At 53.8% G+C, this 12896-nt stretch overlaps 1 protein-coding gene across 1 annotated transcript; it reads left to right on the forward strand.

Annotated features, from left to right (window-relative positions):
* Positions 1-1539: 1539 nt before the first annotated feature.
* On the forward strand, positions 1540-12601 carry KHSRP (KH-type splicing regulatory protein; the record flags this gene model as incomplete). Its single annotated transcript, XM_081091600.1, has 19 exons — positions 1540-1773; positions 3340-3436; positions 4018-4056; positions 4711-4750; positions 5861-5910; positions 6198-6269; positions 7037-7094; positions 7341-7515; positions 7710-7808; positions 8183-8281; positions 8405-8507; positions 9163-9263; positions 9355-9499; positions 9580-9740; positions 9820-9929; positions 10307-10395; positions 10491-10691; positions 10795-10872; positions 11135-12601. The coding sequence occupies 19 exons, from the start codon at positions 1540-1542 to the stop codon at positions 11410-11412; spliced, it is 2229 nt and encodes a 742-aa protein (XP_080947726.1). The 3' UTR covers positions 11413-12601.
* Positions 12602-12896: the final 295 nt, after the last annotated feature.

The raw sequence follows: 12896 nt of genomic DNA on the forward strand, positions 1-12896 counted from the left end.
ACACCCTGGGCAGAAATGGGCAGAGGATTCAATGTCCCCTGGCCCCAAAGAGCCCCCCAGGCTCAGGCCACAGGGAAGTTTTTTTCAGGAAAAGCAGACTGGGGGTCTGGGTCAGAAGATGCTCTCCAGATGCAGCCTGAAACTACTATGGACTCCAGTTTGGCTCGTAGTAGTCTGTCCTGGTTCCAGGGCAAATTGGTGAACATGGAGTCAAACCAGGAATAAAGTGATGGTTTCTGCTAAACATGTCTGGGATATCTGGATTGAGGAGGGGAGCTGGGGACCTGGATACTTGGGTCCAAGAGAGGAGCTGAGTATCTGACTCCGTGGGTCCCGGAGCGGGGCTGAGTACCTCGGACCTCTGGGTCCTGAATGGGAAGGATGGATGCTGCCTGCGCCCAGTGAAGCTTGGGTCCCGGGACCTAGTGTGAAGCAGGTGTGGGGTGTGCAATTAGGGTCTGGGATCCCTCAGTGCTGGGAGGGAACCATGGCCCAAAACCCATCAGCTCGGGAGTGGAGCTGGTTCCATAAATCCTGGAAGAGAAGGGCTCCTAGAGCCATGGGTGGAGAAAGGAAAAGGGGTTACAGGGGAACCCCTGGGTTTCCTCCTGCTCTCAGGCCACTTCAACTCCAGAAAGCACCCGATCTCCAAGGCCTCAAGCAAACCACGTGCCTGGCCTACCCAGCCAGGCTCCGGGACGCTAGCCCTGACGTCAGGCCCGAATTCTGGCAGCCAGTCGCTATTGCGTATGTACGCTGCCACTCATTCCCCCTTCCACTAATCCCCTCTCGCCGTCTGGTAGCAGGCTCCGCCCCAATGCAGCTGCGATTCCACTGGTTCCCACTAATACTGGGCACCTTTACTTCATTGCCATTTGTCTAGACTGGTGTCAGTCACCTAACACCTGCCCCCGTCTCTCAGCCATTGGCTTAGAAGTCAAGGCTGGAAAAGGATTATGGTTAACATGAAAAGCCAATCCAAACCCAAGCGCATCATCCAGAACTCGTAAGGGATTGGATTAAATTGACTGCCAATCTTTACAAGAACCGCCTTCCGCGTGCACTCATTGGCTTGTGTTCAAAGGAGCCATTTGCTAGGCTCCTCCTTCCTGTACGCTTGACTCTTCCGAGCGGTCAATAGGTTCAGAAGCCGCCCCGCGATTCTGGAACTCCGCTTCATTGGGCCAACCTAGCGCCGGCAGCCAGCAGCGCATTGCCTCAGAGAGCTGTCAGTCACACAGCGCCTACTACCCAGTGCCTTCCGCAGCACTCCGATTGGTCGCTTGACCACAGAGCCCTTGATTGGTGTCCGGGGAGCGGCGGCTGCTTCCTATTGGCCCGGTCCTGCCGTCTGTCACGGCGGCGGGAGGGGGGCGTCCCTCCCCCCCACCATCGTCTTCCCAGCCGCTGGGTTCCCAGAGTGCTCCGCGGCCGTGTGGAGCGAGGCCTTGTTCCCGCGTTGAGCCGCCGCCGCTGCTGCTGCCGCCGCCTCCACCTCCTCAGCTTCAGCAGCCGCGCCAGGCCCGGCCCCGCCGCGCCATGTCGGACTACAGCACGGGAGGACCCCCGCCCGGGCCGCCGCCGACCGCCGGCGGGGGCGGGGGGTCCGGGGGCGCCGGGGGAGGCCCTCCACAGGGCCCGCCAGGCGCAGGGGACCGAGGCGGCGGGGGCCCGGGCGGAGGGTCGGCCGGCGGCCCTTCGCAGCCCCCAGGCGGGGGCGGCCCGGGAATTCGCAAGGACGCCTTCGCCGACGCCGTGCAGCGGGCCCGCCAGGTGAGGAGGCCGCGGGCCTGAGGGGCGCGCGCTCGGGCGGGGGAGGGGGCGGGGTCACGTGCGCGCGCGCACGGGGTCGCGAGTAAGGGGGCGCCGTGGCCCCCGCGGGGTCACGTGGAGCAGTAGGCTGGGGCCTGGGCCGCCCCGCGCGCCTCGAGTGGGGTCCCCCACGGGTGACCCTTGCAGGGGGAAGGGGCGTCCGGGGGATTCCCACAAGCGGTCCCTGGGTGTGCAGGGGCCCCCGAGTGCCGGGGGTACCTCTGCCTCGCCTTCGGGTACGCGAAAGCATGCTCCGCCGTTCTGGAAGGAAGGGGTCCGCCTTCCCCGGTTGGTCTTACTTGGCCCCCACCTCCCCGTCAGGGCACAGAACTGCTTGCCCTCAACCCAGCCCCGCTTCAGCCCGCTCCCCAGGAAGAAGGGACTTTGGGGAAAAGAAGTCCTTCCTCCTGAGTACGGAAAGGGGACCCTTTCGCTGCCCGAGCGGCCAAGCGCTTCAGTGAAACGGGGAGGGTGGGCATCGGAGCTGGCTCTTTTTGATGCTTCCGGCTGCTTGAAAGCGTGGTCTTCTATCTTTTTGATGAAGAGAGGAGGATCCCAACGCGTGTTTTGAGTCTTGATGACAACATGGAGGTGACACATGCTGGTGGGACCAGCCTCCCCAGAGCCCGGCGGGGAGGAGGCCCATAGAATGGGAGGACTTGGCCGCCCTTTCCGGAAGCCAGACCCCAGCCCCCGATCCTCCCAGCGCCTCCAGGGCAGGGTAGGAGGTCCCGTTAGGTGGCCGCCCGGCTCCGCCCAGTGTGCCCGAGGCTTTCTCCCTGCCATGGGAGGTTTTAATGTGCGCTTATGTCTGCTTGCCCGCTGAGCTGTCTTGATTGAGCAGCTGTACCTGGGGGAGTTGGTGCTGGGTGCCCCATCTGGACAGCCCAAGAGCTTTGGCTCCAAGTGTTCAATAGTTGAGAAGTGAAAGGATAGATACTTAGTTTTTGGGTTTGTGTTTCTTTGGGAAACTTGTAATACTTCCACAAACAGACTCTGGTGTTAGGTTTGTTGGATAGGGGTGTATTTGAAGTTGCTCTTCGTGTGGCTAAATTGTAACATGTGCTCCAGAAGGGTCTTTTGTTTTCCTCAAATGAAGATTTCAGATGCCTTGGAGCAAAAACTGCCCTGAGATTTGTTTCACAAGGGCTAAGGCTCTGAGGGTGAGGGAGATGATGCTCTTCAGCATCCTAGAAGAACCGGCTGCATTGTGGAGAGGACCCGAGGACCCTCAGTGGCACTGAGCTTCCGTTCCCTTTACCCCAAGTTAGTGTGGGTTACAGTCTGGCCACAAACCATTTGGGACCAAATCCCATCAAGAAAGGGAGTTAACTGTTGAACTCTGAGACCTCAGGTGGAAATTCCTTCTAGAATGTCTTAACCATCAAGTTCTTCCCTAAATTAGGGGGAACCTGACTCTCAGTCCGAACAGCAAAGAGAACAGGAGAGATTCCGAGAAGTTGATCTGAGCCCCACGGAGGTTGCTTTTTGGTGCTAATTCTTCTCTGCTTACAACTTCATTTCTAGATCGCAGCCAAAATTGGAGGCGATGCTGCTACAACAGTGAATAACAGCACTCCTGACTTCAGTTTTGGGGGCCAAAAGAGGCAATTGGAAGATGGAGGTAACTACTTGCGGGGAAGGAGGATAGAGAGTGAGGTGCCTTTGTTTGAATGTGGTTCAGAGTGGGGGGAGGGCAGCCTGCTGCTGTTCAGTCTTTTAAAACCTCAGCAATCCCAGCTTTGTTCATTCTTTTTGTTGGGCCACCATCCTGAGGTATCAGGTGGCTGAGAGGAGAGCAGATTGACTGTGGCTGGGTCCAAGTTGTAAGTTCTCAAGATTGTTTCTCCCCTTCTGGTAAGCTGGGGAAATGCTGGTACTGTTATTGAGGCCCCACATGAGTAAAGTTTGGGTGGCCAGCAACTTCTTTCAACCAGAACCCCGGCTGCCCAAGGCAGGTCTCATCCTGAGCTAGAAGGACTCAGATGCCACTATCATTGTTTCCCTGTTATAAAGGGCTTTTTTACCCTTAGTGCCGGTTGATGAAGTCTGGCCTCACTTAGGGGTTGGTCTTTCCTGTCTCTGCTCTGATTTTGGGGGGTAGCAGAAGAGGGGATAGTTTGCCAGGAAGTGTGGCACCAGTATCAGAATTAAGGGGGCTGTGGGTGGGTGGGTGCTGCATCTGACATCCTCTCTCTTTCACAGACCAACCGGAGAGCAAGAAACTGGCCTCTCAGGGAGACTGTAAGTCTGTTGGGTAATGCAGGCAGAGGGCAACTTCAGGATCTTAGGAGGTTGTTTGGAGTTGGGAGCACTGCGCACCTGTCCTTTATGGAGGCTCTAGGTGTTCATCATCTGGGCTTCGTGATCTTTGGGGTTCCTATAGCCCCCAGAAATTGAGGCGGAAATACCCAGTGCCTATGCTGTTGTGAGCAGGGTCCACTATGCTCCATTGCTCAGGAGGGCTTAGACCAGCGGTTCTCAACCTGTGGGTCACCACCCCTTTGGGGGTCGAATGACCCTTTCACAGTGGTCACCTAAGACCATCGGAAAACACATATAATTACATACTGTTTTTGTGATTAATCACTATGCTTTAATTATGTCCAATTTGTAACAATGAAAATACATCCTACATATCAGATATTTACATTATGATTCATAACAGTAGCAAGATTACAGTTATGAAGTAGCAACAAAAATAATTTTATGGTTGGGGGTCACCACAACATGAGGAACTGTATTAAAGGGTCGAGGCATTAGGAAGGTTGAGAACCACTGGCTTAGACTGTAACAGTGTTAGTCGCTCCTATGTAGGTAGGAGCACCTGGGGTCAGTAGTGTTCTGGGTTCCAGAGAGAAACCACGCCAATCTTTCCTTTGGATTTTCTCTCTGTAGCCATCAGTTCTCAACTTGGACCCATCCATCCTCCCCCCAGGTAAGTTGTGATTTGGAGAAAATGTCGTTTGTCTGTCAGCTGTCTCTGGCCTTTCTTACTGTCTTGAGGGAGAACTCTGTCTGGGAGCCCTGCACCATTTCAGGATGGTCCACCAAAGAGTGGACTGAGGGGTAGAAGGTGCTGCCTTTATCCCTGTACTTACCTGTCTTCAAGGCTGGAGGTAGGACAGGGTTGTGGCATTTCCCTGTAATGACAGAATGGTGATTTCTGCACCATGGTGCTTCCTTTGTTGGGGTGGGGACTCTCCAGAAGCACACACATCTGTCTTCCTCGAAAAGGCTGGTTTTCTCGCCCATCCTCTGCAAATGCTTGTTCCCTGAGAACGGATGGAGCCTACCTTATTTCCTCCCCCACCCACCCCATGTCTTCAATGAATCTGACATAGAATCCTTTGTGAAGGACCACATTGTTTCTTTTATTTTTTTAATGGGCCAACATTTTTGTAAAATACAATAAAAATGATTTGCTAGGTCCCTAGCTGGTTTGGCTCAGTGGATAGAGCATCGGCCTGGGGACTGAAGGGTCCCGGGTTCGATTCCGGTCAAGGGCACATGCCTGAGTTGTGGGCTCGATCCCCAGTAGGGGGCGTGCCAGGAGGTGGCCGATCTGTGATTCTCTCTCATCATTGATGTTTCTGTCTCTCCCTCTTCCTTTCTCTCTGAAATTAATAAGGATATATTTAATTTAAAAAAATGATTTGCTTGGAAAATGAAATTTAAAAGGTGCAAAATTACTCCTTTTTTTATTTGTTTTTAAAGTCCGTGGTTATAAATTGACTTTATCAGATTGCTATAAAAGTGTCCAGGTGCTCATTCTCGCCCTGAGTTAGGGACAGCACTGGTCCAGGGGCCACACTGCCTCAGAACAGGCCTTCCATGGCCCGCGCGGGGAAACTTGGCCTCAAGAAATGGAGTGACCTGCTGTGGGACAAGAGATCCCCAGCCTCATGCTGCTAGATTTTGCATGGGCTTGTGAGGTCTTGGTCCCATCATAGGGAGCAGGGTCAGAGGCCAGAAACATCGGGGGCCCTTTTCTCTGGCAGATCCTTTGCTTTCCCATTTGAGACTGACCTTCATTGTCTCTTTGCAGGACTTCAATGACAGAGGAGTACAGGGTCCCAGACGGCATGGTAGGACTAAGTGAGTGTGGGTCACCGTGCTCTGGGGTGTCCATTATATCCACAGCCCCGCCCTGGGACAGTGTCCTGGAAGCCCTGCCAACCCAGAAGCCTCTGGTCTGAAAGGGCTTCCCCTGTTAACCTGTTCTTTCTGGACTGGAAGAGCGGTTATCGTCGCCTTTGAATATTCATGTGGCCCCACCATCGCCTTGTTTACTTGGTGCTGGCCCCTTCCGTCAGCTCTGCTTTTTTTTTTCTTTTGTATTCCATTTTAAAGTAACTCACTTTTCTCCTTTCTTCACCACCTAGTCATTGGCAGAGGAGGTGAACAGATTAATAAAATCCAGCAAGATTCAGGCTGCAAAGTCCAGATCTCTCCAGGTATGAGTGAGCCAGTTTCGCGCCAGAATGAATGCAGGGGCTGGGCTCTTTGCACTTTAGTATTCCTCTCACTTTTAACTTGACCGTTAGACATGAAACATATTTGTTTGTTTTATTTATTGAGTGCCTTCTATGTGCCAGGCTCAGTGTAGTATCTCCAGTGTACAGCACCACGGATGTAGCTCTGACTTTTGTTTCCATTTTATGGGTGGGGGGAGAACTGAAGGGGAAGATCTAGAATTGAACACAGGTTGTCTCATTCCAGGTCTGCTGTGAACCATTATGTTAAGTTGCCACCTAAACATCTAGTGGAAACCAGACAGGAATATGGGAGGCAGGAAGGTGCATTAGAAAGAAAAGTTTTGAGAGTGGGCCTGGGTTTGAATCCCAATTCTGCCTGCTCCTCTGTAGGAGTCTGCTTCTGAGGCCTTGTTCTAGCAGAGTGGAGTTTGTTAACTAGAGGGTGTGCATGTGATCATTAGTGGTGGCAAAAATGGTCCAGGGTTTGAACCTTCCAGAACCTGCCTCTCCTACCTCATCTTTTCCCCTAAAAGTTCTGTCTCCCTTGTTGGACTTTAAGCTTCCTGACCTTGGCTTTGCATAGGGCAGCCTCCCAGGTGTTTGGGGAGGTAAATTGATTTGTCAGGCTGCTGAATGGTGGCAAAAGTGGCTGGTGATTGTTCTGGAAGTTTCCTCATCTCCACTAAAAGCCTTTCCAGGGTCTGCAGGCCCGGAAAGGCACTGACCCTATCTCCTCTTCTCTCCAGACAGTGGTGGCCTCCCTGAGCGCAGTGTGTCCTTGACAGGAGCCCCAGAGTCTGTCCAGTAAGTGCCTGGCTGGGCCTGTCATTGTGATGGGAGTGGGCAGAAGTCCTCTTGGTCCCTTTGAAAATGGGGGGTGACTCCCACACCATGTCCTTGCAGCCAAGCCCCAGGGACCGTAGTACTCTCTTCCTCATCATCTGTCAAACGCATGTGTTGGGAGTCACCTTCTTTGCTTTGAGCTTTGGGGAGGGGGGGTCACCAGGCCAGTACTCTCAAGTGACAGCACCCCATTCTTCCCCTTCCCAGGAAAGCAAAGATGATGCTGGATGACATCGTCTCTCGGGGTCGTGGGGGGCCCCCAGGACAGTTCCATGACAACTCCAACGGGGGCCAGAATGGCACAGTGCAGGAGATTATGATCCCCGCGGGGAAGGCTGGCCTTGTCATCGGGAAAGGCGGGGAGACCATCAAACAGCTACAGGTGAGGGAGTGGAGACAGAAGGTTCCATCCATCCCAAGAAAGTTTCCATCCTGTATCTGGTCTGCACACCACCACCACCCCCAGCTGCTTTCCCAGTCTTCTATCCTTTTTGATCATGGACCCTGCCCCAAATGCACTAGTCGCCAGAAAGTTATTTGAAAGTCCTACACTGACAGTCGACATTGGTTTTAAAGGAACGTGCTGGAGTAAAGATGATTTTAATTCAAGATGGTTCCCAGAATACAAATGTTGACAAGCCCCTTCGGATCATTGGAGATCCTTACAAAGTGCAGGTGAGTGTGCCCTGCGGTGATGGTGAATAGTGGGTTTTAGAGAAGGGAGAGCTGGTGGGCTGCCTGGAGATTTGAATAAAAGTGGAAAGGTTTTCAAAAGCACTGGCTTTGAAGTCATCCCAAGGTTCATGTTCTTGTGTTGAATTCTCCCTTCAACAATGGTTTGTATATGAGCAAGTGGCCTAACTGATCCTCCATCTTCTCATGTGGAAAGTGGAGTTGCTGGCCATGCCTGCCTCTCAGGGTGGCAAATATAGAGCTCGGCACCTGTGTCAGTCCTTAGCTTAAGCCTGTGACCCCTTGGTTTATGGGAGGCTGGGGGTGCAGTGGGGCAGCAGGGCTTGCCATGTGCACCATGCCCTGTGTCTTTTCAGCAAGCCTGTGAGATGGTGATGGACATCCTTCGGGAGCGTGACCAGGGCGGCTTTGGGGACCGGAATGAGTATGGATCCCGGATTGGCGGGGGAATTGATGTGAGTGTGGGCTTCCCCCAGAAGATGGAGGGCTCTGCGGGGGGTGAGAGGCTCCTTGTGTCCAGTGGGCAGCAAAGCTATGGGGACAGAACTCAGCTGACCCTCTCTCTGCGTCTCCCTCAGGTGCCAGTGCCTAGGCATTCTGTTGGCGTGGTTATTGGCCGGAGCGGAGAGATGATTAAGAAGATCCAGAATGATGCTGGTGTGCGGATCCAGTTTAAACAAGGTCAGGGCCAAGTCGTGTGATGTGTAAGCCAGTGCTGTCCTCTTAAGATCAACCTGAGTGTCCACTGTGGGCAGCTTGGCACCATGGTTAGCATGCTGTGCCTCTTTACTGTTGGATCTTGTCTTTCTCCTCTGTGGGACAGCCCCGTGAGAGAGTTGGTGATGGGCACACTTTCTGTGTTTTCCTCTCCTGTTGAATCTATCTCATCCCTCTCCCCCACCAGTAGCCTGTCTCAACTAGGCAGCCTGGGTAACTTGGGCACTGGGCTGGATCAAATCACTGACCCAACTCTGGGCTCCTGCCAAGCCTGTGAGAGTCTGAGGGCAGGTCTGTGGGGAGGAGGGACCCCTTTCCTGCTTTTCAGAGATTTGTTGTTCTTAGTTCTATGAAATGCATCTGTTAGTTCTGGGGGTTCTAATTGCAGAAAGAAGCCTCAGCTACCTCCCTGCCCAGCTGGTCAGTTTTCTTCTCTGGGGACATGGGGCCTGCCTGCCTCCTTCCTCACTCCTGAGTACGTGGAGTGAGGCGAGCGGCACTGAGTCTGAGATGTCTCAGACACCTAGCTTGGCACAGTACTGCCCTGAGGAGGTGTGGTGGTTTGGAGTTGTGCTTCTCTTTTAAATCCGTGTCTCCGCTCTCTGGATGCTGGCCTCAGATGATGGGACAGGTCCTGAGAAGATAGCTCACATAATGGGGCCCCCAGACCGGTGCGAGCATGCGGCGCGGATTATCAATGACCTCCTCCAGAGCCTTAGGGTAGGTGGCATGGGGTAGGTGAGAAGAGCTGGTGGGGGCAGAGTAATGTGCCTGGCTTCCTACATTTATTCTCCATCTCCCTGTCTTGCAGAGTGGTCCCCCAGGTCCTCCAGGGGGTCCTGGCATGCCCCCAGGGGGCCGTGGCCGAGGAAGGGGCCAAGGCAACTGGGGCCCGCCTGGTGGGGAGATGACCTTCTCCATCCCCACTCACAAGTGTGGGCTAGTCATCGGCCGAGGTGAGGAGGCCTCTCCCTGCCCTTCATCCCTCACCCACTCATTCCTCCCTCCCTCCCTTCATTGCCTGTGTCCCCTGCAGGTGGTGAGAACGTGAAAGCCATAAACCAGCAGACGGGCGCCTTTGTAGAGATCTCCCGGCAATTGCCGCCCAACGGGGACCCCAACTTTAAACTGTTTATTATCCGGGGCTCGCCCCAGCAGATTGATCATGCCAAGCAGCTCATCGAGGAGAAGATTGAGGTGGGCTCATGGAGGGCTCTGGGAGTCCGGCTCCTGACTCCTGACTCCCACCACTGACCTTGTCACATTCTCCTTCCAGGGTCCCCTCTGTCCAGTTGGACCAGGCCCAGGAGGACCAGGCCCTGCCGGCCCCATGGGACCCTTCAATCCTGGGCCCTTCAATCAGGGGCCACCAGGGGCTCCCCCTCAGTGAGTACTCTTCAGCTGCCTGGGATTTGTGACATGGGTGTCAATATGCTGGCAAGAAAAGCGACAGGCCCCGTTTCCATTTACCACCAAGAGGTCCATCCTCATCTTTCAGAAGCAATGATTGTTTGGGCCCAAACACAATCCATTCCAGCTTTGTTTCACAGACACCATCTTTTATAAGATGAAATAGGTGTTGACCTTGGTCTCCACCCCATGCACAAATCGGCATGTTGATTTTGGGGTACTTTGTTTCATAGCCTGGATCTTATGCATTTAGTTGTCTCACATCTTTCCTTGGGCCTTCTTCCTACTAGCCATCTCTACCCTGCAAAGGAGCAACCTCCGCTCATGTGTTCCCCATCTTTCTCATCCTACAGTGCTGGGGGTCCCCCTCCTCACCAGTACCCACCCCAGGGCTGGGGCAATACCTACCCCCAGTGGCAACCACCTGCTCCTCATGACCCGAGTAAGTAAGGCTACCCATTTGAGGGGCAGCGCAGGGTTTGGGCCCAGGATTGGCTTCTGTGTCAACTCTCAGCCTGCACTGCCCTCCTCTTGCAGATAAAGCCGCTGCAGCCGCCGCAGACCCCAACGCAGCCTGGGCTGCCTACTACTCACACTACTACCAGCAGCCCCCAGGCCCCGTGCCCGGCCCCGCACCTGCACCCGCAGCTCCACCTGCCCAGGGCGAGCCCCCTCAGCCCCCACCTGCTGGCCAGTCAGACTACACTAAGGCCTGGGAAGAGTATTACAAAAAGATCGGTGAGTGTGTGGGTTGCTGCATGGGCTCAAATCAGCCAGAAGGGCACAAGAAGGCAGCTGTGTCCCCTTGCTGTCGTCTGACCTTGGTGCCCGCCTCCTGCAGGCCAGCAGCCCCAGCAGCCTGGAGCTCCCCCACAGCAGGACTACACAAAGGCCTGGGAGGAGTACTACAAGAAGCAAGGTGAGTTATACAAAAAAATAGAGGGTGCAAGTACAGTATAGGGAACGTAAGTCATTATTATGATTTTGTACAATGACTTAGTATGATGATCACATCCTAAGGAATTTATATGGCGAATCACTTATACACTTGAAACTAATATAACATGGTTGTACTTCAACATAATGTTTTTTTAAAGCAGGCTGAACTGGTGGGGCCTGAGGCAAGGCAGGGCCAGGCCCCCACTCTTGCCCAGCCACACTCACCCTCTCCTCCCTGACAGCTCAAGTGGCCACTGGAGGGGGTCCAGGAGCTCCCCCAGGCTCCCAGCCGGACTATAGTGCCGCCTGGGCTGAATACTACCGACAGCAAGCCGCTTACTACGGACAGACCCCAGGTCCTGGTGGCCCCCAGCCTCCACCCACACAACAGGGACAGCAGCAGGCAAGTGGGAATTGCCACCCTCCTCCTCCTCCTTTTTCCTTCCAACCCCCAGCCACCGTCCATCCTGCCTTAGTGGGTAGCGCCGGAAATCCCTTCCCCTGCGGGGTGTGTCCTTGATGCCTGCAGCGGGGGCCGTGTGGCTGGAGGTCTCCGGGAGTCCCCATGAGCCAGGGGAAGTGTGCGCTGGGTCCAGAGGTTAAAGAAGAGGCCTCCCTCCGCCGGCTCGCTTGTTCCTGTGTAATGCTGTCGTGATGCTGGGGGCGAGTGCGAGACAGATAAAAGGTGGAACTGTTGAACTGGTGGGTAGTCCTGGGGGTGGGGGCAGCCCGGGCACTGCACTTTGGTCACCATCCTGGCTGCTAACTCAAAATCTGGCCACTTGGGAAGAAAATGGATATTTTTTCCCCTCTGCATTACTTTTTTGGCTTTTGTTCTTTTTGTTTTTAAACCCATGGTCTTCTCCCTGACGGTGTCCAAGTGACTGTTTGCAGGCAGCCCCAGTGTGGGGTGGCCCTGGCTCCAGCAGGGATGCAGGAAGCCTGCGAAGGGGCTTGGCCCCTTGGGCTCAGCCTCTGCTGTCACGCCCGTGTCTGTGTCCCGGTCTTGTCTGTGAAGTGGGCATGATGATCGCTGCCACGTTCCAACCTACCTCACAGGGGTGTTGTGGGGACACCGTGATCTCAGATTGTTCATGTTGTGATGCGCCGGGAGCCACCCACCACCTTCTCCCTTGCAGACCCTGACTTCGCTTCTCTTTCTCCCGCGGCCCCTGCTTCTCTCCTTCTTGCCTTTGTGTCGCTCTTTCTCCTCCTCCATCAAGGAGCCAGTCTGACTGCAGCTGAGTCCCTGGAGCACTTGACTAGACAGTTACAGACACATCCTGCTAGCCATTGGCGTGGGAGAGGGGCTTCCTGGCCCCCTCCTTACTATCCCCCGGTCTTCCGCCTCTGCCTCCCCCTCCCCGTAGTGACCAATTCCTATCTCTTCCCTCTCCGCAGGCTCAATGAATCGAATGAATGTGAACTTCTTCATCTGTGAAAATTCTTTTATTATTTGTTCTGTTTGGGGCTTATTTTCTGGTTTTTGCTTTTTTTTTTTTTTTTTTTTTTCCTCCATTTGTTAGGCGAGAGAGCGATGGCTGACATGGGGGTGGGGTGCAGGGGAGCCCTCTCTGAGTGGCTTGGAGGTCATGCCTGGCTCTCACTCTCTCGCCCATTCTGTGTCTCACATCCTTTCTTTTTCTTTCAAAACTGGGATCCTTCATGTTGAGCCAGCCATAGAAGATAGCGAGAATTAAATCTCTGCCAAAAAAAAAAATTTTTTTTTAATAAGAAACACAATAAGTGAAACAAAACCTATAAAATTATATATATATATAAAAATCTCTATATCCCACCCCCCAGTCTTCCCTAAATTGCTTCTTTCAAGGAAAACTTATTTTCTCCCTGCCACCCTTGGCCCTCTTCATGTTTTTAAAATAAACTTTTAAAAAGGAAAAAAAGTCACTCTTGCTTTTTTTTTTTTTTTTTTTTTTTTTCCTTTTTAGTTAGAGTTGGAACATTCCTTGGACCAGGTGTTGATATTGCAGGGAACCCCACACA

Source organism: Myotis nattereri (genome assembly GCF_964212035.1).
Source record: "Myotis nattereri genome assembly, chromosome: 5".
NCBI lineage: Eukaryota > Metazoa > Chordata > Mammalia > Chiroptera > Vespertilionidae > Myotis > Myotis nattereri.